General features: G+C 39.5%; 1 protein-coding gene and 1 long non-coding RNA gene across 4 annotated transcripts in view; one reads left to right on the forward strand and one right to left on the reverse strand.

Moving 5' to 3' along the window:
• Positions 1-23,533, forward strand: part of ELP4 (elongator acetyltransferase complex subunit 4) — a 293,928-nt gene that overhangs the window by 182,157 nt on the left and 88,238 nt on the right. Inside the window, exon 10 of one of the 3 annotated variants that reach the window (XM_045016037.1) lies at positions 13,229-13,321. The exons of the other annotated variants lie outside the window; for them this stretch is intronic. Within the exon in view, the coding sequence (XP_044871972.1) occupies positions 13,229-13,282 (54 nt within the window). The 3' untranslated portion in view covers positions 13,283-13,321. Of the gene's footprint in view, positions 1-13,228; positions 13,322-23,533 lie in introns of those variants that run through there. 3 annotated transcript variants of the gene reach the window in all.
• LOC123369945 overlaps positions 16,633-23,533 on the reverse strand; it is a 34,258-nt gene continuing 27,357 nt past the window's right edge. Inside the window, exon 4 of the long non-coding RNA XR_006579211.1 lies at positions 16,633-16,713. This is a non-coding gene — a long non-coding RNA (uncharacterized LOC123369945). The remainder of the gene's footprint in view (positions 16,714-23,533) is intronic.

The raw sequence follows: 23,533 nt of genomic DNA on the forward strand, positions 1-23,533 counted from the left end.
TTTTCAAAAAAATCTGAGATTTTGAAATTTGGTTTCACTCCTCATTGGGAAAAAAAGAGACTTTTTCAAAATTTTCACCAAAAAAAAGGAAGAAAAGCAAGAACACACAAACCCTTACCCAGAATAGCCAATAGCCCAGTGGTTAGGGCACTCAATTAGGATGTGGGAGACTATAGTCAAGTCCCTGCTCTATGTGATTCAGAGCAGGGACTTGAACCCTAGTCTCCCACATCTCAGTTGAGTGTCCTAACCACCAGAATAATGACTATTCTGGGATATTCTCTCATTTTGACCAATTATGGACTTGAAAACTCTCTGATGAAAAAATATTTAGTCAAAAAAATCCTGATTGGCTCTACTTCAAAGTTTTATGGTAAGAAAGACCAAAAACAAAAATACTGTATCTTTTGTCGGGATGAGAGGTATACGTTGTTTTGGTGCCAGGCAACCAGACTGTCAGGATAGCTGGCATCAACTCAGGCTGGGGCAGGAGCAGGCACAGGCAGGAGTGGGAGCAGGAACAGGCCTGGGAGCTAGAACAGGCACAGGCCGGAGCAGTCTGTCAGAACTACCAGGCAGCTGGGAATTCTTCTGACAAGGTAGCAACATTGAGCAGACTGGAGTGGTTGCTTCCATTAGGAACCTTTATACCTGCCTTGGGGTCACCCGATTAGGCTCTTGTTTGTGGATTGGCTGGACCCTAGTTGATTGTCATGGGCCTATCATAGAATTTGCAGATAATTACCTCAGATAACTCACCAGCTCAGGCTCAGAGATGACTCATCACATATTTTCATTAACTATTACTGCTCCATTGTGGCACTGCAGCTGGTTTGTTTTTTTTTCTCTTTTATTTTTCTAATGTATGTGAGCCCATGTTTCCTATTGTGAACTGACAGTCATCCAGAAGTCAACCTTCCTTTCTCCCTGAAACAAACAGCTACTGCACTAAATCAGCATTAAATCAGATCTGGCCCAGATTTTGAAACAGGAGTACATTAGTCTTCATGCACATGAGGTAGGCATGAAAAACTCCCAATACGTGCACTCAAGTTGAGATTCCACACTCAAGCCATATACACATGCATGCATGCTGCCCCAGTGGGTATGCTCTTGAGTCAGGTAAGTGCAAAAATGCTCACATACTCATTCATATCTATTTGAAAAATTTTGAGAATAGCCTTTGTCACAGCCTTTCAACCAAAAACCATGAACGACAGAGCCAACAATCAAAAATTATTAAATGGAAGGGGACTTAATTTTAAGGGAAGAAGCAAAACTTTGAATCTGTTTTTATTTGTATCCAATCGGTTCATCTAACTCTAGTCACTTTCACTAGTTCTTACATTTTGTACTTGTTGCTCCAGTGGAGGTGGGAGCGCAGAGGCTATTTATATTTTTTAAATAATTTTGTTCTTTTTGGAGCATCATTGGAATTGGTTTCAGAAGTTAATTATGTTGGAATAAGACACTGTTCATGGATGATTCAGTTTTACTAGTATGTGGGCTGCTTGTCAACATATGTGATGGGTTGCAAGCCAAGGTTTATCACAAATTCCCTGGTTCCAGAGGGCCTAAATGTATATGTACAGCCCATTTGCTATGTCCTGTGCCTGGGGGAATATAGTCACATAGGTTGAGCAGACATCTTATCAAGATGTACAAGCATTTGTGCTTCCAGCTATAAACAATGATGAAATATTTAAAATGTTATCCTATGTGTATTTTATTAACTGCTTCAACACTGTATAACATTAATATAATATTGGTGAGGTTTTATATAATTTTTTATATATTTTTTAAAAAATTAGAATCTAGATGCTAAAATAATGTTGTGTATTTTTGCCTGCAATAATTAATACTGTTTTACTAAAATACAGGTCTAGATTCATTGGGGTTACACCAATACTGAATTCTGCCCACAGTTGTAAAAAAAACAATTAATGTAAGAAAAGCCCTATTCTAAAACTTCTGGGGAAAATTGCCTTTAAAGGGTTTTTAAACTTTCACGTGTGTTTGTTTACATCTAAAGGAATGTTGTGTAGATGAAGCATAAAATTGCGAGCTTGGTGTTGTCAGAATTTTAAACATGGTTTTTCCATTTGCGTTAAAACTAAAATAAAAACTCAGTTTTCCAAGTACATACTCTGAAACTCCTGAAAAGCTGTCAGGTGTGTGTTGGTCCCATTGCTACTTTATATCTGTCACTGGGGAAAGTATGCGAACATGAGGAGCACACATTTATGCTCGTACTATTAGAGGAAACCCACTATAAACATCCTCATGGAGTCTGTAAATCATCCCCCAGTGCACAAAACACATTTTAAGATTAATGTTTTAAGTGAACAAGAAAGAAAAGAAAGTAGTGCATCTTGCTTAGAATTTTACTTTTTAAAATGTTAGCTGATCCCCTAAGTGTTTCGTGTTTTATTATACGCAGTATAGTCATCCAGAATAATCTGATCTATAGTGCAATATAATTTAACATTGAAATAATTAAACAATTACAGAGTCAGATTTTTAAATTTACTAGTGTGGTTGTGAGCTTTTTTCCTACTGTATCCAGTAACAAGGGACTGAAATTGGGTTTTGTTCTATATGAATGCAAAGCTGATGGCCTGTTATGGTAGCTTTCTGAGGACTAAATACTAGCTTCCGCTTCTGAGATCAGAATGAGTTGTAAGGATTTATTTGGGGGAGCTGGTCAGGCTTTTAGGTTGATCATCATATCTCCACTCAGGTCCTCAAAGGTTCCTGGGCCTACATTGCTTATTAAAGGAAATGTGACTCAGTATGTTTTTATAGAGGATAGGTCCATCAGTGGCTAGCCAAGATTGTCAGTGATGCAACTGCATACTCTGGGTGTCCCTAAAACTCTGACTGCTAGAAGCTGGGACTGGACAGTAGGGGATGGATCACTCGATAATTGCCCTGTTCTGTTCATTCTCTCTGAAACATCCGTCACCAGCCACTGTTGGAAGACAGGATACTGGGCTAGATGGATCATTGATCTAACCCAGTATATCCATTCTTATGGTCCTATAAAATTTTATTGAAACTCTTAAACAAAAAGAAAATCAAGAAAACATATCACTGAAGTTAAACATATTATTAATAATACTGAAGAAAATTGGACCATTACAGCAATCAAATGAAGGTCAGATCAATAAATTAAACTCAATATTGGATTCTAATTAAATAATCGTATTAGTTAAATCAAACTAATACTAAAAATAATCATTATTTTTCAATTATAAAGAGGGTTCTAAACAGGTGGGCTATCAGAATATAAATTTTAACAAAAGAAATTAGCCAAAATCAATCTAATCTATGATTTAAAAGTTGGTCAAGAGCTTAATACTGAAACCAAATTACATGATGTTTAAACCACATCCTCAGAGACAATTATAAAGCTTCCCCCTCAGAATACTATTCTTAGGTGGTGGCTGACCCTTTCCTCATGCCTCCCCTCCATTCCCAACAGAGACATTAAAATACAGACTTCAATAGAACAGTCTTGGTAAGCAGAAGTTTGATAACTATTATTTACCAGAGATTACAGCTGACAATTCAAGTCTCTTAGGGCTTTTAAACATAGAACACGTTCTAATAAATAATTTTATAATATAGTATTTAGGGCTGGGTTGAACCGGAGGAATTTATTTCTGGTGCCTGCCCCATCTGGATTTTATGGGTGCTCATACACACATGCATGCACACAGCCACACTTTCATATCCTAAAATGAAAGAATATAAAAAAGGGAGTAACCTCTCTCAGCTAATAAAACAAAAACGGAAAAGGGGGGGGAAAGATACATAAGGTAACTGGCTTTGTGAACTGTTCAGCTCTTGCAGTCTTCTAGACTCTTGTGGAACAGAAACAGGTACTGTAGACAGTGGTGCTGGAACATTTTTAATAGTGAGGTTCCTGAAAGCCAGCCCCCATACTCCTTTCTGCGCCCCCTTTCCCCCAGAGCTGGGGCCGGGAGCAGGGCTATGTCTCCAGGAGAGGGGCAAGGGGGCAAGGCTGGGACCACAGCTGGAGATGGGCACGGGGCCAGAAATGGAGCTGCGGGCGCGGGGCCGGCAGCCAGGACCCTGCGTGCAGGACCGGGAGCGGAGCCCCGTGGAAAACCTGAGGGTGCTGCAGCACCCCGCCCCCATACACCTACTTCCTGCGCCTGTGGCTGTAGACAAGAAGCCAGACAGTGATGTTCCATGGGCATAGTACTTCTTGATAGCGGACCTTCTTTGAGTGCAGAGAGACTGGTTGAAGGATGTCATTGTCAGGAATGAGAGCCTGCAATTGAGCATGGGATCTGCTAGCTAACCACAGCTGAAATCCTAATTGGCCAGATCGCCTAATTGGCTGAGCAGCAGAGCTGATCTTAAGACCAACGGTAGCATTTGGCCAGGGGATGCTCAATGCTTATTCCTGCAGCTGTGATTGCTCCTGTGCTGCCCTGTTCGCAGCCTTGCTCCTGGCCTGTGCCAGTCTGCTCCAGCCAGGCTCCCATGATTGGTTTCTGACTCTTGGTTCCTGACCCTTGACTCTGATCCTCAATTCTGATTCCTGGATCTTGACTCCAGCTCCAACCCCTAGGCATGACCTCCCACACTTTGGTCCATGACAGCTTGAGCAGCCCAACACAAATAAGGAGGTGAAGAAGGGAAGTAGGAACAGCTCAGTTAGTGGAATGGATCCAACTAAGGTCAGTATCTCCCTGTCAGAGGTAGAAGGCAACCTACAGAACCCACAGGTGCAGGTAGATGCCCTGCAGTCACAAAATGCTATGCTGCAGCCTCAGGCTCCATCACCCACGACTCCTCCTCCTTGCGGACCTAAAATTCCCCTGCTGGTCAAGTTTGGCACAGCTACTTTCACTGTTTTATGAAACAGTGCCAACTCCTATTCCTACTGCACCTGCAACCCTTCCTCAATGACCAGTCTTGGGTGGGACTTATCATTAGCCTGGTGACTGAAGAGGCATTAGATTGGGCCTTCCCACTCCTGGAAAAGTATACCCCTCCACTGAACCAGATTTTGTTCAAACCATGGCAATATTTTTTGATTATCCAAGTCATATGTGCACAGCTGAGGCCATGAACCAAACCCTGAGGCACAGTGGCCAGTCAGTTGCTAATTATGCCACAGAGTTTCAGCATCTGGTAGTTGACAGTGCATGGAATGAGGCTCCATAACGCTACCTCTGGGACAAGAAGTTAGTGGCAGTCAAGGTTGCATTCAGGGAATGACATCGTGTCCTGGAGGGAGCTTGGCTCCTAGCCCAGTTCTCACAGACCACAAGAAAAATAGAGTACCACTGGACAGCCAGACACCTCAATCAACACCAGATTCTCTAGTCTCTCTTTTTTGCCTGATTTTACTTTGTTATAATCTATTGCCCGGGTCTGGAAATAGGAAAGCAGATGCCCTATCCCACAAAGAGGAGTACCTCAAGCTTGGTGAAGGAGTTCTTTCTACAGTCCTTCAGGCTTAAGTCAAAGAGGCCGTTGACAGCAATCTAATGTTGTCCATCCATTCTCAGCTGCTCCACAACTCCTTTGCAATCCAGATCCATCAGACCCTGGATATTGCAGATGGCCAGTCTGGTTCTGAATTTAAGCTGCAGGATGGCCTCCCCTATCACAAGGATCATATTTACATTCCAGAGGGTCAGCCTAGATTCCAGGTCATGTCATGCCACTCCCTAGTCACTTTGGGCATTCAGAGACATGGGACCTGATACCACAGTTGCTGGTGGCCTACCCTATGCGCATGCGTCAGGAAGTATGTAAGTTCCTGCAATCTTTGTTCATGAGCCAAGAGTCTGTGCTTGAAATTGCTCAGCCTTCTCCAGCCTTTGCCCTAGAGCAGGGGTTCCCAAACTTGGTTCGCGGCTTGTTCAGGGTAAGCCCTGGCGGGCCGTGAGATGCTTTGTTTACCTGAGCCTCCGCAGGTGCAGCCGCTTGCAGCTCACAATGGCTGCGGTTCGCCGTTCCCGGCCAATGGGAGCTGCGGGAAGTGGTGTGGGCCAGGCCACCGCTTCCTGCAGTTCCCATTGTCTGGGAACAGCGAACTACAGCCGCTGTGAGCTGCAAGCGGCCGTACCTGCGGAGGCTCAGGTAAACAAAGCATCTCACAGCCCGCCAGGGGCTTACCCTGAACAAGCCACTAACCAAGTTTGGGAACTCCTGCCCTATAGTATAAAGTCTGTCTTATCAATACACTTTATTGTGAAGCTGCCTCATTGTCCTGGGCACACAGTGATCCTAGTTGTGGTTGATATCCTAACTAAAATGGTATGTTTTGTTTCATGTTGTTGCAACCCTTCCAGCCTGTAAACAGCACATGTCTTTCTGGAGAATATCTTCTGCTGCTACTGGCTACCAACTGGCATCCTGTCGGACCATGCACCCAGTTCGTCTCCTGTTTTTGGAGGGAGTTCCTGCAGCTTCTTGGCATAGAGTCCCTCACTTTGCCTACCAGCCAAAGACCAGAGGGCAAGCAGAACCAGTCAGCCAAATTCTAGAACAGTACCTGTGATTTTTTTTAAATTATCACCAAGCTGACTGGTTTTCTCTGCTCCACTATGTGGAATTTGCCTATAACAGAGCAATCCATGCTTCAGCTCAACAAAACCCATTTTTTGCAAACTATGGTTTTCATCCACGGTTCCATCTTGATGTACCCACAAACTCCCTGCAGATGTCAGCTGGACTCCCCACTTCTCAAAGATCACCAAAAGCTCAAAGAGCAATTGAGTTCCACAAAAGAAACTTACAAACACCATGCTGACCAGGGGTGTTGGACTGCCCCCAACCTAGCTATAGAGGACAAGATCTGGCCATCTACCCAGCACCTCAGTTTGACTCTCTCATTAGCCAAACATGCTCGCCAGTACTTGGGCCCATTCTAGATCTTGAAACAGATCAATTCTGTAGCCTTCAAGCTGCAGCTACCTACTTTGCTCAAAAATGAGGTATTTCACATTTCCCTCTTTAAGCCCCATACTGAGAATATGGTCCTGTATCATGACAACCCACCACAACTGCCCATAACCATTCTGGGACAAGAAGAATACTTAGTCTGACAAATCCTTGACTCCCAGTGAGTTAGGGGAAAACTTCAGTACCAGGTGGGCTATTATGGAACTGGTTGAAAACATTCCTACAGGACCTACTACAGGACTTCCACTGGGTTCATCCTGAGAAACCAGGCTCTAGGACTCTTGGGAGGCATCCTCAAAGGGGAGGTTACAGCCAGGAATGAGGGCCTGCAGCTGCACTTGAGATCAGCTGGCTAACTGCAGCTGAAATCCCTAATTGGCAGATCACCTGATTGGCTGAGCAGCATTGCCAGGACTGCTCTTAAGCCTATCAATAGCTCTTGGGCAGTGGCTGCTCAACCCTGACACCTGCAGCTGCAATTATTCCTGCACTTGCTTTGTTCCCTGATCTTCTCCAATCCACTCCAGCCCTGATCCCCTGCTCAGTTTCTGAGTCTGTGTTCCTAACTGTCCCTGACCCTTGGCTCTGACACTTGCGGGATCTTGACTGTGGCTCTCTGACCACTGGGCCTGACCACCAAGGCTCTGACCACTTGAATCCTAATTGGAAACATGGACAAATTGTTAAGGATGAATACAAAAAAATAGTGTGAGCAAATCAGAAAGGCTAACACCTTACAGCTTACAAGTGACCTTACAGGTTACAGCTACCAAGTGACATAAAAAACAAGAAGGAGTTCTATAAATATATTAAGAGAAACACAAAGATGAAGGAAAGTGTAGGTCCACTACTTAATGGAGAAGGAGAGCTAATAACAGATGACATAAAGAAGGCTGAGGTGTTCAATACCTATTTTGCTTCATTTTTTACTAAAAAGGTTAATTGTGGCCAGATGATAACACAATTAATATTAACAAGAAGGGAGAAGTAACACAAGCCAGAATAGGGAAAGAACAGGTTAAAGAATATTTAAACAAATTAGATATTTTCATGTTGACAGATCCTGATTAAATTTATCCTAGGGTACTTAAGGAGTAGCTGAAGAAATCTTAGTAATTTTAGCCATTATCTTTGAAAACTAATGAAAGATGGGTGAGGTCCTAACAGACTGGAGAAAGGCAAACACAGTAAAAGGGGAACAAAGAGGACCAGGGGAATTAAAGACTAGTCAAACTAACTGCTTTGTAAGCACCTAGAGGATAATAGAGTAACAAATAATAGCCAAAAATGATTTTGTCAAGAACAGATAATGCCAAACCAACCTAATTTCTATCTTTGACAGGGTTACTGGCATAGTGGATAGGAGGAAAGCTGTAGACATGACTTATCTAGATTTTAGTAAGGCTTTTGACAATCCCATGTGCCATTCTTGTAAGCAAACTAGGAAAATGTGCTCTAGATGAAATTACTATGTGGTGAGTGCATAACTGTTTGAAGGGCCACATTCAAAGAGTAGTTATCAGTGATATGCTGTCAAACTGGGAGGACATATCTAGTGGGGTCCCACAGGGATCTGTCCTGGGTATGGTACTAGTCAACATTTTGAATGACTTGAGTAATGGAGTGGTGAGTTTACTTATACATTTGGGGATGACACCAAGCTGGGAGGGGTTGCAAGTGCTTTGGAGGACAGAATTACAATTCAAAATTACCTTGATAAATTGGAGAACTGATCTGATATCAACAAGATTAAATACAATACAGACAAGTATGAAGGAAGGAAAAATCAAATTCAAAACTACAAAATGGTGAATAACTGCATCAGAGGTAATACTGCAGAAAAGGATCTCAGAGTTATACTGGGTCACAATTTGAATATGAGCCAACAATGTGACACAGTTGTGAAAAAGACTAATATTTTGTGATGTATTTACAGGACTGTCTTATGTAAGACACAGGACATAATCGTTCAGCTCTGGTCAGCACTTAGGAGACTTCAGCTGGAGGATTGTATGCAGTTCTGGACATCACACTTTAAGAAAGATGTGGACACACTGGAGGGAGTTCAGAGAAGAGCAGCAAAAATAATAAAAGGTTTAGAATCCCTGATCTATGAGGAAAGGTTTAAACTAGCCAGATTTAGTCCTGAGAAAAGACTGTGGGAGGAACCGATAGCCTTCAAATATTTAAGGGCTATTCTAAAGAGTACTGTGATCAATTGTTCTCCATGTCCACTGAATTAATGGGCTTAATCTGCAGTAAATGAAATTTAGATTAGCTATTAGATAAAGCTTTCTAACTATAAGGGTAGTTTAAATTCTGCAAAAGACTTCCAAGGAAGGTTGTGGAATCCCCATCACTGGAGGTTTTTAAAAACTGGTTAAATGCCTGCCCGAGATGGTCTAGGCATCCTTTGTCCTCCCTTAGCACAAGGAGATGGATTAGATGACTTCTTGAGCTCCACTCCAGTCCTACCTTTTTATGACTATGTTAACAAATGATTTTTAAATGAGAACATCTGTTAAAGCATACTGATTGTGTAAGTGTGGAGCAATAGGTCATTTCTGTTTTCACTCAGATTATTCTGTAGTGTAGTCAAAATACAACATACACCTCTACCCCAATATAATGCTGTCCTCGGAAGCCAAAAAATCTTACTGAGTTATAGGTGAAACCGCGTTATATCGAACTTGCTTTGATCCACTGGAGCGCGCAGCCCTGCCCCCGCTGGAGTGCTGCTTTACCGCGTTATATCCAAATTCGTGTTATATCGGGTCACGTTATATCGGGGTAGAGGTGTACAAGCAGATTCCTTGTAGAAATTCATATTTTAAACAATACTGTAAATATCAAATGTTTCAGTATCGTACATGGAAGTTTTTATACTATCAATATTACTCTACATATGTACAATCAACAACTTGCTTAAGTAAAAATTCAGTTTGTTTAGAACCAAGCTCACTCTGTCATTTCTATAAGATGCAGTATTATTTGTGTGATATCAGGAAGTTGTCCAGAGAATGAGAGATTTTACTATTATCTAAAATGTTGTTAAAATACAGTACTTAAATTTTTAATTCTCTTTATAACCTTTTTTCCTCTCTGTGATCTTAGCCTTACTCATGACCCACAGAGTTGAAGGCCACTTACAGAAATAAGTATTAGTTTGGTAGTTTGACCTTTGTCCATAGGAAGGAGGAGGTTACTCATCAATGCAACTAACTGTTCTCATTGCTTATTCAGTCTGAATCTTCACTGGGAGTCATCTTGGATGCTGCCAGGAGGTTAAGTGCTATTGGAGATGGTCTGCAACCATCTTCTCAGTCACCTTACCTAAAATGGGGTGATATTTGATAAGATCATTAATGTTAATTAAAAGCTGGAACACAGCAATATGTAAAAGCAGTTAGTGTCTTGTCCAGTGAAATATTAAATATCTCTTTCAACAGTAGGCCAAAGATACCTTGCTGGCCATGGCCAGATCTGAGGGGTAAGGATTCAGCTCTCTCATAATAGGACAGATTTTTTTCAAGCACTGTTAAAACCTTCATCTTTGAGACCAACCCAAACTTGGTAGTGAGGCAATGGTACTTGGTTTCCCTCCTCTTACCCCAAGTTCACTGTGCCAGTAACACTGTATCAGATAAAGTCAGTATTGTCTTCAGAGTACTATGAAAACTCCTTGCAAAAATGGAGACTGACTGGGTTAGTTAGATGATTCACAACCCTGGACATTTATGATAGTCATGACTCTTCAGAGTTTGTGTGATGGAGAAGAAACATGACTTCTTAATGCCTATGGCATAGGATCATGCAAACTGCTTTTGCTTCAATGAATCAGATTTTGAATCTATTGTCTTCCAATGATGCTCTAATCTCCTACTCTCCAGTTTCTTCTGTCATAGATTGCAGAGGTCACCCTGGTTAAGTGACAGATATTGTTAGGGAGTGGATGTCATGCTTATGATCAACACACGGTTGTGGTGTCTTTCCAGCCTACCAGTGCACTTGTTCTGAAGCTGGTCAATGTGCCATTCAGACCACAAGTTTCGAACGATGGACTATTGTTGTTGGTTTACTCACCAGTGGCTGGAAGGACCTGGTCTAAGTTTGTAGTTGGTGAGGATCAGACCCTGTTAGGAATGTTTTTACGGCATATTCAATGTCTACACACCAGCTGAAAGATTTAAGTTCAAGTTGTGTCTGGCTGTGTAAGTTGGACCTGTGACCATCTGGAGACTCTCCTAATTGTTATGATAGACAGATCCTGAGCCAGTGTGTTGGAGAAGTTGACTGTATGGATATTGATCTCTGTCTCCAGTACAGTGTGTCTTGGGAATTCCAACCCCAGGTTATGGAGAATCATGGTTAAGAGGGGAAATGTGTGGTAGATTCTGGAGCACAAGACTTCCCACATTGAATTTGTCACAGTATTTGCATGCTAAATGAGTAGATTTACATACATTCATTCTCAGAATAGGACCTTTCTTACTGTTTTGAAGTTGGATGTGAAGAGAATAGGTATCTGTCCTCTCTTCTTCCTCTGGGATCATGAATCATAGAAATAGGTGTGCCAGTACCCACTTAGGTTACTCATCCAGCCAAGTTTCAGTGATGTAAGTCATGATGGGTGTTTGATGTAAAGACTGATCTTTTGTTCAACAGCGTAAGCTTTAGTTCACTCAGTTATTGACCCCTGTTGTTCTGGTTTTCTCAGCCAAAGACACAGAAGTGATCAGAGTTAAGCATGTTCTCAATAGACGTTATTCAATATAATAGCAAAATTGCTATTTATATAAATTAGATTAAATATAAACTAAAACATGAAAAACCCTGAAATGGGTTTGAGTCTGAGTCTCTGAAGTTTCAGATCAGTGATTTTGCACTTTTGTGGCCTACAAATGGGCGCTATAACATTCTTAAATAATGTCCCAAATGTTAGTCTGCTATTTGATCTCTTTATTACATCCATGACTCACTCAGTAATGCAAACTGACATAAAGATTTTTAAATAATGCATATATTTAAAATGCCTTCATTTTTGTTTATGTATTTGTACAAATATCTATGTATAATGTGTATTATGGATTTTAATAAATGCTTGAAAATGGATTTCTTAATATGCTCATTATGTTTCTGAGCCTGCTAATTCTTTAAGGAAATGAAGAAAAAATAATGAAACCATGTTACATAGGTACTTAATTTTTTTTATCTGTGGTACTATTCTGGTAATTAATGCCTATTTTATGCAAACTAGACTATATCTCTTACTGGACACATTACTGTCAAGAAAATATTACTTGCCTTAATTATCAGTAATGAAGCAGGGATAAGCTGCTCACTTAGATATAATATATCTAATGACCTTTTCAGCTAGAGGTTGTGATGAAAGGTATCAGTTTCACAAATTATGCCTCATTCAGTTTCTGGCCTTTGTGTAGATTAATGTTTTGAGGATGAGTTTTAAAGTCAGACATAAATTGTGTTTGGTGTTTAAAATTGATTTAGTATCTTGCTTTTAGTACATCATTTTCTCTTTTATAAATTAATCCAAGCCTCGTTTTTATCTTCAGGTTTTGTATAAAAGGGCAATACTTAAATCTAGGCTTGTCTTACTAAGTACAGCTGAATATTTTTGACAGTGAGGACCGGGGGTCAGGAAGCACACATGTACTTTAATATGAAGACATACTTAGAGTTTGAAAAAGCCAGAGTTTACAGTTATATATCTATTTTTTAAATATCGTTGTGAAAAAAGTTTATGTAACTCATTTTGTATTTATCCTTCTTAATACATGAGCCAACTTACAAAGCATAACAATTATAAACTATTGTTACAGTTAGTAGTATTACTATCAAGTGGATTTGCTATGGTAATTTTTATGGTAATTATTTTCTAGTTTGAACTCTAACAAATAACATTATTTTCTGCATGGTGTCTGTTTTATTGTGGTGGTGTTTTTTGTACTGTGAATAGGAAATGTCTCTCCAGATTTCTAATAACCCATGGTCAAATTAATCCCTAGTGTAATTCCACTGATTTTAGTAGAATTATATCAGGGATGAATTTTCCCCTTGGTTTGAAATTGAATCTCTGACCTAAAGCTGATTTGGATCCTTGTAGGCTAATTCTCAAAGAGGCCAGGAATGTAATGTTTTACCCCAAGAGATGAGGCCATGTGATGAAGTTTGGCAACCTGAAATATTATGATGTACATCAGTAGACACAGGAACATATGTTTTATGTTGATCTACTATTCTGTTTTATTCATTTCAGATATGTGCTTCCAGTCAAAGCATATCCTGTTGCTGGCAATTAGATGCATGTTAGAGAAAAAGTCTGAGAATGAGCGAGTTATATTTGTGCGTGATATATGAAAGGAAAAATGTAGCATGGGCATACAACATATGTTGTTACGGCCTATTTACTATTCAAAATAATGATACCTTGACCATACAATAATAATAAAGTATACTAATAATTTTGCTTTTCCACACATCATAATGTAAATGCTAAAGAGTTTCATGCATGAGTTATTTGTCCTTGTTTTATTGGGACAGAATCATCAGAGAAGACTATAGAACAGGGGTAGGCAACCTATGGCACACGTGCCGAAGGCGGCGCGCGAGCTGATTTTCAGTGGTACTCACACTGCTCGGGTCCTGGCCACCAGTCCGGGGGGCTCTGCATTTTAATTTAATTTTAAATGAAACTTCTTAAACATTTTAAAAACCTTATTTACTTTATGTAAATATAACAATAGTTTAGTTATATATTATAGAAAGAGACCTTCTAAAAATGTTAAAATGTATTACTGGCACGCAAAACCTTAAATTAGAGTGAATAAATGAAGACTCGACACACCACTTCTGAAAGGTTGCCGACCCCTGCTATAGAATATATGAAGGTGCCTGGTGAAAGTCTAGCTGGTGAAGATGCTGTGTTGTCCTCCTTTTTTTTAACCTGATGTCCAAATAACATAAAATCACACTTCTTCCACTCCCAGAAAAGTATGTCCACTCTTAAATATTACATTTAGTAAATTTAATTTTTAAAAATAGTAATCAAATTCAGATGATCCCTTTTTTTCAAAGTCATTTAATTTCTCTTCCATTATACTTTTAATGGGGTAACTTGTCATGCTGTATTATATAGTACCTAAATCATTTACATTAACTTATAAAGGGTACATTGAATTTGTGTTGCATCATACTCTGAACTGAATGAAACTATCTCATATCAGAAACAGTCCGGTTAGGTATCCTGCTGAGAAATCTCACCTATTCTTAGAAATACCGCCTTTGGCCATAGTATTTCTTGAAATGGAGTTAGATCTCAAATGGAGATGTGGGTCTTACTGGAGGAGTAATGCAATTCACATACTCCCCTGTCAAAGACCCTTTTATATTAGGAAACAGTGGAGGAAAGGGGAATATAAGCAAGCACTGAAAAGTATTACAAGCCAATGTCTATGAAGAATATTTATGTACAGAGAGGTATTTGAAAAAATAAAAACTATTAAATAGTATAAACAGCAATGCACAATACAGCAGTGGTTCTCAAACTTTTGTACTCGTGACCCCTCTCACACAGCAAGCCTCTGAGTGCAACTCCCCTTATAAATTAAAAACACTTTTTAATATATTTAACACTATTATAAATGCTGGAGGCAAAGCTGGGTTTGAGGTGGAGACTGACAGCTCGCGACCCCCCCCATGTAATAACCTCGCGACCCCCAGTTTGAGAATGCCTGCAATACAGGGATATAGGATGGTCCAGAAAACCATCACAAGAGAGGTAGCTTTATAGCTCAGTATTACAGAGGAATATTTAGTGACTGAGTATGACCGGGAATACCAAAAAAACCACTCTTTCATCTTCATTTGAAATTATAAGTAGAAGCAAAGTTCAGTAACCCTGTTAATCAAATTAAAATACCCTGATGTAGTCACCCCGCTCCTCCACTCTAGCAGCACTGCTAGCTCATTTTTCAGCTTTTCACATGTACTCTGTGCTTTCGCTACCTCTTATGAGTGGAACACCCTCACTGAGCTGATCTCTTTCCTCTTCAGATTTCTCCCCAAGACCCACCTCTGCCAACATACCAAAAACAAAAATCCACAAACAAACAAACCAACAACAACCACCAGCCAATTAAAAAGTAGCTTGAGTGGCATATGGGGTTAGCTGGCATGTGCCTATGTGGATCTTTTTATAGATCTTTTTATATACCTCACCTCCTATGCTTCATATGTTAATTGTGTTATTAGCTGTAATCTCCTTGGGGCAGTGACCATGTGTTTGTGCAGAGCTTCACCTAGTGGGACCCTCATCCCACTTGAGGCTTCTGGATACTATTGTAATATAAATATTAAATAATGATTTATGGTGCTAATACAGATTTGTTTAGTGATTTATACTTGGGAAAATAAGGGTTTAGTTAGATTAAAATTTTCAGCAGGGTGCAGGATAAATTAGTCACAGGGCTCCCATTAATGTTAAAGTTAGCTTAAGGCTAATTAAGCACCATACTGAAGTTTAACCATAAAATAAATTACCGGTATATCTTTATAGTACAGACCTGGGGCACAGTCCTACAATCCTTACTTGTTGAATAATCCCTTCTAAATAAAGGGGACTACTCGCGTGAATAAGAGTTTCAGATTCCGGCCCCTGAATAATAACTTTACAAGGCACAGTTTTAATTTTATTTTCAATTATACCTAGATAGAAAGATTGAAGTGCTAATAATAGGAGCATGCTACAACCCCTTAAGGAGGAGACAGGAGAATAAAACATCACATCATAAAGGAAGACATATAATAATAAGACTGATTTATAGGTGGATTTTAACCTCTGTGATATTATTTGGGAAGCCTTTGAAACATGTGATAATATAGTGACAGACGTGATTGCTGTATTAAACTATTGTTTCCTGAACCAGCAAGTCAGTGCTTCTACAGGAATAGTTCATGTCTACATGTGTCTCAGTCAATAACACAAGACACAAAAATCAGAAATAGAACTGCTAAAATGACTCCCATATGGCAAGATTTGATATAATATGGTAATAGTAATTACTTATATCTGAAAAAATGTATGAGTCTGCTCCTAACTTGTGGTGTATTGCCATTTTCTGGTGCTTATTTAATGTAAACAAACTTTTTAGAAAGTGAAACCCAGTGCATAGCTGCTTTTAAATATTTGTATATCTTAAATTATCCTTCTTTTATAATTTTTATGCCATAAATGTATCATAAATTAATGTTGTAGCAGCAGAGATTAACATATCTAAAGGTAATTTACTTAGGTATCTTTCTGATCAGAAGGATTAATTCCTCTAGGATAAAAAAGTTCATATTGTGAATTAAGTGAATTATTTTTTTTTTTTAATTCATCATTACTGTCAGAACAAGCACATAGATGGTGCAGGCAATAAATGGAAAAAATTTTGGAATGTCAGATTTCACTATGGTGTTTCACAGGATTTTAATACATGTTTTTAGGAGAAAGCACTAATGTCATATACATTTGGATCATTACAAATTAGACTCATAATTTCTGTTTATTTTTATAGCATTAGTTTTTTACCTGATTTTCTTGTTTCTTGGAGTCTTCAGTTGAGAAAATACCCTCTTTATAGTAAATTGTAGCATGGCAATAATTATGCATTTGGATGGGTTCTTTTTCCAGTGGTTATAAAATAATCACAATGTCTCAAATTTTCTTTTGGTAGTAGTTTATCACTTGAAACTGAAAATCTGAAATAGAGGTAGATCAAGGTTATATGAAAAATCAAGAAATGTGATGCAAAATAAAAAACGGTATTGTGTATTGATGCATCAAAAATACGGTGAATACTTCTTCAAAATAAGTATGCATATCAATTAAACAGAGAGGGACAAACTCGTGCCTGGTATGTGTGGGCACAACTCTGCTATCTTCAGTGGGGTTGTGTCTTTTTACAAGAGGGCTAAATTTGGCACACAACTGATTATCACTACAAAAGTTTTTTTTCTCCTGCTGATAATACCCACCTTAACTGATTACTCTCGTTATAGTTGGTATGGCAACTATTTTCATGTCCTCTGTGTATATATTTCTTCCTACTGTATTTTCAACTGCATGCATCCGATGAAGTGGGTTTTAGCACACAAAAGCTTATGCTCAAATAAGTCTCTAAGGTGCCACAAGTACTCCTCGTTCTTTTAACTTTTACAATGTTTCCTGTGTTGTCTTTTTTTCATCCAGCTTGCTATACAGGGTAAATGTTGGTTTTTATTTTTATTTTTTACTATAGTTATTAGTCTGTATCTCTGTGTAGAAGTGGTGAAATATGAGTTTTGAGGTTAGATTTCCTGTGTTGTAGTCCTTTGGCAACAGGTATGGATTTTTTTTCAGGATAGGTTGAAAATTGCTGGCAATAAAACCTATCAATGTTGCCTTGTGACAAAGAACTAAATTTTCAACAAAATAATGTGCTAACCTTCTCCAACATACTGTGTATTGCACCTTCAGTATTTATGGAATATCTTCGGAAATATATGTGCAGTAGGACCGCTATAGGGAGTGGATGACTTAAAGGGAAGATACCAAGGGGGGAAGGGGAGGAGAAGGCAAAGATCAAACCACAAACATCCCTGAAGATCACAGTGCTCCAAGCAAGGAAGGATGAAGTGGGCTGACAACAACATCCTCTCACAGTCCTTGGTGCTAACACCGGATAGGGTGTCGGCCTCCGGTGGCATCCTTCTGATAAAGAACTTTGTCACAAACCATCTCTTATGTATTGTCTGTACTAATACTCTCTTTTATTTATTTTGGAAGTGATAGGTGAGGATTTCTTCATATGGTTCTGGATGTAACTAGCTCTGCTTAGGTATCTATACAAGGAATTATTTCTGATGATTGCTCAACCATATAACCTGATATCTGAGGGGTTCCACATGGACTTCAGCAGGATAGATCAGTAAGGATAGGTCAGTAAGAAGCCATGCTGCCATGGTACATTCTCCATTGCTGTATACTTTCTTTGTAACAGCTGGTAAAGGTGAGGAGGGGAAGTTAATCCTGCAAGAAGCAGCATTAACCTCCACTCAAATGCTATTATTACAAAAGATTTACTGTGTATAGTGCAATGAAATTACACAGCACTTTACAAAAGACACCTTTTCTGTCCTAAAGAGCTTAAAATCTAAGACAAAACAAAAGACATGACAGCCTTCAACATAGAGCAAGGAGATTTTTATTACTGCAAAGAGAGGGGGAATTATTTGAAGCGGTTGGTTTAAAAGAGGTGAGAGTGGGTGCTTGGTGGATGGGAGCAGGGAGACAGTTCTGGGCGTAGGTAACAACATGATAGAAGTTATGAAACAAAAAATAGTAAAAGGAGATGAGGAAGGAGTAAAATGACAGAATTGAAAAGAACACACAGAGAGAGGGGGACACTGGAGAACATGAGAACAGACGTCAGTAGAGGAAGAAGACAAGAGCTTGAATTTGATGAGGGAGAAAAACTATTGAAAGTATTCAGAGTGAAAGTTGATGTGATCAGACTGGGAGTGGAAGATGGCTCTAACAGCAGCATTGCACCCAGACTGGAGAGGCGACAAGCAGGGAGGTCACATAGCATATCAATGAAAACAAGATTAGAGATGACAATAGCATTGACAATGATTTTATAATTCAGGGCAGTGAGCCAAGGGTGAATTTTGGTGGTGTTAAAGAGGAAGAAATGACAGAACTCAGCATTATCCAGAACTGACTGGATAAAATGAGAGAGAAGAAACAAATAGTACAGTGCAGTAATGGGTTGGGAAAATAGGAAGAATAGTAAAGTGATCATGATAGGGTTAACTGGCTTACCCAGAGTATTATGGGATGGAGCCATGCTCCACCTCTCCATTACTTCCTGTTTTGTAAATTTCTATTTCCCCAATCCCCACACATACACACACTCTTGTGCTGCGGTTGAATAAAGCAGCAAGTTCCCAGCCTTGAGTCCTCTAGTAAAGTATTATTTTTTGTTGATTTGAGTAGACCCTTTACAAAAGGAAGAATAGCAAAGTTTTCATTGGCGATATAGAAGGGAGAGGAGGAGGAAAGTATATTTTGGGGAGAGATCAAATATGAGAAGACAATTGGACATCCATATAGAGATAAAAGATTTTTGGATATCAGAGATGAAAGTTGAAGCCTTGTGAGGAAGTAAGATCAGAGAGCGTGTGCAGAGAAAGAGGCAGAGGGGACTGAGAACAACTAAGAACCCTCAGGGATATCAACAGATGAAGAAGGGCAAGATTAAAGAAGATGATGGAAGAGCAGTTAGAAGCAAAAGAGGAAATAAAGAAAACAGAGCCGGGGAAGAGCAAAACTAAAGAAGGAAGATGGGAACAACTATGTCAAAGGTAACAGACCAAGAAGGATGACAACATAGAAGTGTCCTCTAGATTTACTTAGGAGGAGCTCATTATTAACCTTGCAAAGTCATCTTTGGAGAGGCCAAAAGCTGCAGTGGGAGTGATCAAAGAGAGAGAGAGAGAGAAGAGGAAACCAGGCAGCAAGAGCAATCATCTTTGCTTCATGGTAGAAGGGAATAAAGGAACCTATAACTTTAACAATGTCAAATTGTCAACATACAACATCCTGTAGTCTACAAAAGATCAGTGTGTTGTCAGTTTCCTGTATACCTTTCAGGAATGGTTTCAGCTCTCATTAATCTTGAAGGCTCTGTGATAACACAACATCTCTCCAGCATAACTCAGGCAGCTATCCTGCTTTCTGAGATTGTATTGCTGCTTCCATGTCTTTGGGAGCTTGAAAATTTAGGTGTTAGCCAAAATATTAGTTATTCCAAGTTTGTATACAGATCATTTTTTCCCCATAGACAAAAGAAGCTACTAATACAGTGTGATTCATTTAAAGAGAAATCAGGAAGGCTTGCAAGTAACAGTAAGTTTATAGTGTATAAAATGTATAAAATATATAAAATTTTAGAAATCGTTTTTGTTGGATGCTGCTGAAGTTCCAGAGCCACAGAGGCAAAGATATAAACAGGGCCTTGGGCCTTAGCCCCATGGAACCTCAGTGGGCAAGATGGTATGTAAGGAGTAAGGACCCAGAAGCCTACAAGGCTGTCTCTAACTGTCTTAAATTAAGACCAAAATTTTATATTTTACAGATTTGTAATTTGCTATTGCGCTAAGCACAGTTAGAAACATGCCAAACACCACTTCTACATTCATTGTTTCCATACTACCAAAAGAAAAGATCAGTGAAAGGTCAGCTAGAACATTACAAAATAAATGTAAGAGCAAGTTGCAAAAGATGGTAAAATAATGAAATTCAGTGAATACTTCATATTGTACATCATTTTAGAAGAGAAAACATTAAAATAAGTTGATATTGGCTATGTATCCTGTAGTCTGGTTGACTTCGAAACCAGTGAATCATTGCTATAATACAGAATCAGTAAAGACAACTTAAATCAGCTTCATGAACTAAATGTAATTTATCCTAGTGTTTAAGGAGTATGTAGTTAAGATCTGTAGTTCAGAAACAAAACACAACGTAAATGTGTTGTGATGCTACTGGAATCTTTCAAATAATGTCACTTTTCAAAACAGAAATAAGGCAGGTTCAAGAAATCATGGCCCTATCATCATATGGGAAGGTCATGCTGATGATTGTATCAAACATCTTTTCATTGTTCAGGACATGTTGTGTGGCTTTATATTGTTTTTAAACTTGAAAGCATAAACTTTCACTTTCTCAACAGTATATATCAATTGAATCAGGATAATGCTGATGCTGATTTATGGAGTACCATGAGTAAAGCAAAGTTACATTTTTATAGCCATTACCTATGATAAACACAAAACAATCCACTTCCTCTCTACCCTGTTTGACTTATTCACAGCAGCAAAGTGCTATTTTTTTAGTTGGAAAGTACAACAAAATTCAGATTTAAGCATTCAAAGAAAAAATGCCAGATTTCTCTGAAGGGCAACGAAAGACTCCAAGAGAAATTTTTCCTGTGGCCTTATGTTAACTGTAGATATGAGAAACCTCTGCACAAGAAAAAGGGAGTGTCTACCAAAATGTGGTTAGCTTTGGCTCTCAAGATGCTGAGAGCAGGAGAATGGTGTGAACCTTTCAGTCAAACCTTTCTAGAGGAAATCACAAATATCTGGAAGAGATAAACCTCTGTCACTCCACCATAAGGAGTAATGAAATCCAGATTTTGCACTAAATTTTTAAGATTCAACATGCACTTGCAATGCAGGCACATAGGTGATTGTCATTCTAAAACATTTGCTTATTTCAGCAGTTTTCTTTCTTTTTTTTTTTTTAAACAAGCCTTACCATTAGCTTGAATAATTGTGAATTGAATTTCATATTAACAGATCTGGAATTGTGGGTAAACCAAAACTAAGATGGGTCCTCTTGTCATGTTTAGACTGGACTAGTGAGCCATGAACTCATACGCCAAAAAAAGCTATCAGCATTATGTGCCCTTTGTCATATTATTTACCATTTTCTGAAGGATTGAAATTCAAGAAAGGGTATATAGTAGGTCAGCAAAAATTCTCCTTTTCAGAAGTATGTGCACCAACAGTTACTTATTCTGTGATCTGCTATACACCTTGACAATGATGAGGTTGGTGATGCTTTGTAGACAAACCTGTCCATTTATCAAACTGAATAGTTTTCATTCTCCGTTTCCCCAGTGCAACAGGCGTTCAGGTATTCTGCCAGTATGTTTGTCTGTCTCATGATGTGAGTCATTCTGGCTGATACCGGCTATTTTTTAATTCACTAGAAATGGAGCATGGATCCTTTTAATTCTTTCTACTTAGTTCTCTTATTACTTGCTTTTACAGAGCACTACTACAATATTGTCTCATCAGATATATTGGTTCCATCTTGTAGGCTGAACATATCATCCTGATTGCTCGGATCTCTAGAACATTTAGGTGATGGCTTGGCTTTGCATTATTAGTATTAACAATATATGAAAATATTGATGGACAAAAAATTGTTTCAGAATGAAAAGGAAGGCGGTATGACTTCTCCAGCCTAATTTAATATCTTATTATGGGGGCTCCATTGTGCTGGACCCTGTATATGCACATAGTAACACACAATCCCTGCCTTAAAGATCTTTTAATCTAAATAGACAAAAGAGTTACAATGTGGGAGACAGGAATGATTAGTATCCTCATTTTACAGATGGGGAACTGAGGCACAAAGGAGGACTTTTCAGAGGTCACATAGGAAATCTGTGGCAGAGCTGGGAACTGAACCCGTATCTCCTGAGTCAGTGTCCTATCTCTAAGGCCATGTATACACTATAAAGTAAGTCCAGGGTCAGATTCAGGCTCAAGCCCACCACTGCCATCTACACACAATTCTGTTTAACTTGGGCCAGGCTCCAAGCCCCCTCAAGGGTGGAGGGTTCGAGCCCGAGTCCTTTGGGGGCCCAGGCCCAAATCCCATTGTTTTGCAGTATAGATGCAGCCCAGGACTCCCAGACTAGGGTCATGAGAGTCTACTAACACTGTACTACAGTCCCATAGGACAGTGTACTTTCTATCCCAACACTAGCCAAATGACTCAGAGGAAATGGAAGAAACTCTCCTGTTTCATGTACCACTTCTTGACACACAACCCTTCCATTTTGTTCTGACCACTGAGCTGCAAGCAGAGGGAACTTTCGTCTGCATTTGTAATGTCCAGTGACATAAACAAGTCCTTTGCCAAGCATGCTGTTAGCTGATCGTGGGAGCTCAGCCAGATTTTGGTTAATCTGGTGCCGAGGTGAACAAACAGTTGGACTTTAGCAAGATTTCCAGGAATTACCTACCACTCACACCAGCTAATAACGAAGAAACTGGCAGTGTTAGGGATTCACTGGACCAGTGCAGGGAGCAGATTAAGCAGCTAAAGAATGACTACCGGAAAGTCAGGGATGAGAATCACACTCCTGAGAACTCATCATCATCCTATCTCTTTTACAAGGAGTTTGACCAGGTACTGAGTACTGCACTGAGCCACAAGCAGTTTACAACAGCTTGGTCAACTGGGATTGTGACCTTCTCACCCCCTGAATCCAGTATTAGTGGAGGGAAGCCAGAAAGCACCAGATGAGGCTGCCAAAGTGACTCTTGTACTCAAACTGATGCCCTAGAAGGCTTTGCTGCCAGAGAAGCTGCAGCACATTCTGAGTCCCTACTTGAAGATGCTTTTCAATGCCAAGTTGTTTCTGGAGCTGGGGTATTCCTCTCAGGATATTAAAGCTCAGTTTTACAAAATATCATTTTTTGGCCAGAGACTGCACAAGGCACTTTTGCCTTGGGTGCACTGAAACAAAAATGCACTGTTTGAGGTCTGCTTTTAGATCCTTCAAACTCTGATGGTCCTTTAACGTCTGCTAGTCCATCCACCTTGGCAGTGTGGGCCCACTGCAACAGGTCCCTGATGTATAACTGTAATGGACCAGTCCAAGCAGAAGTATTTCCATGATGAACTTGTGCTGGACATTTGGGAGAGGGCCATCAGGCAGGTGCAGTACCAGAGGGA

The sequence above is a fragment of the Mauremys mutica genome, chromosome 4, assembly GCF_020497125.1.
Source record: "Mauremys mutica isolate MM-2020 ecotype Southern chromosome 4, ASM2049712v1, whole genome shotgun sequence".
In the NCBI taxonomy this organism is placed as follows: domain Eukaryota; kingdom Metazoa; phylum Chordata; order Testudines; family Geoemydidae; genus Mauremys; species Mauremys mutica.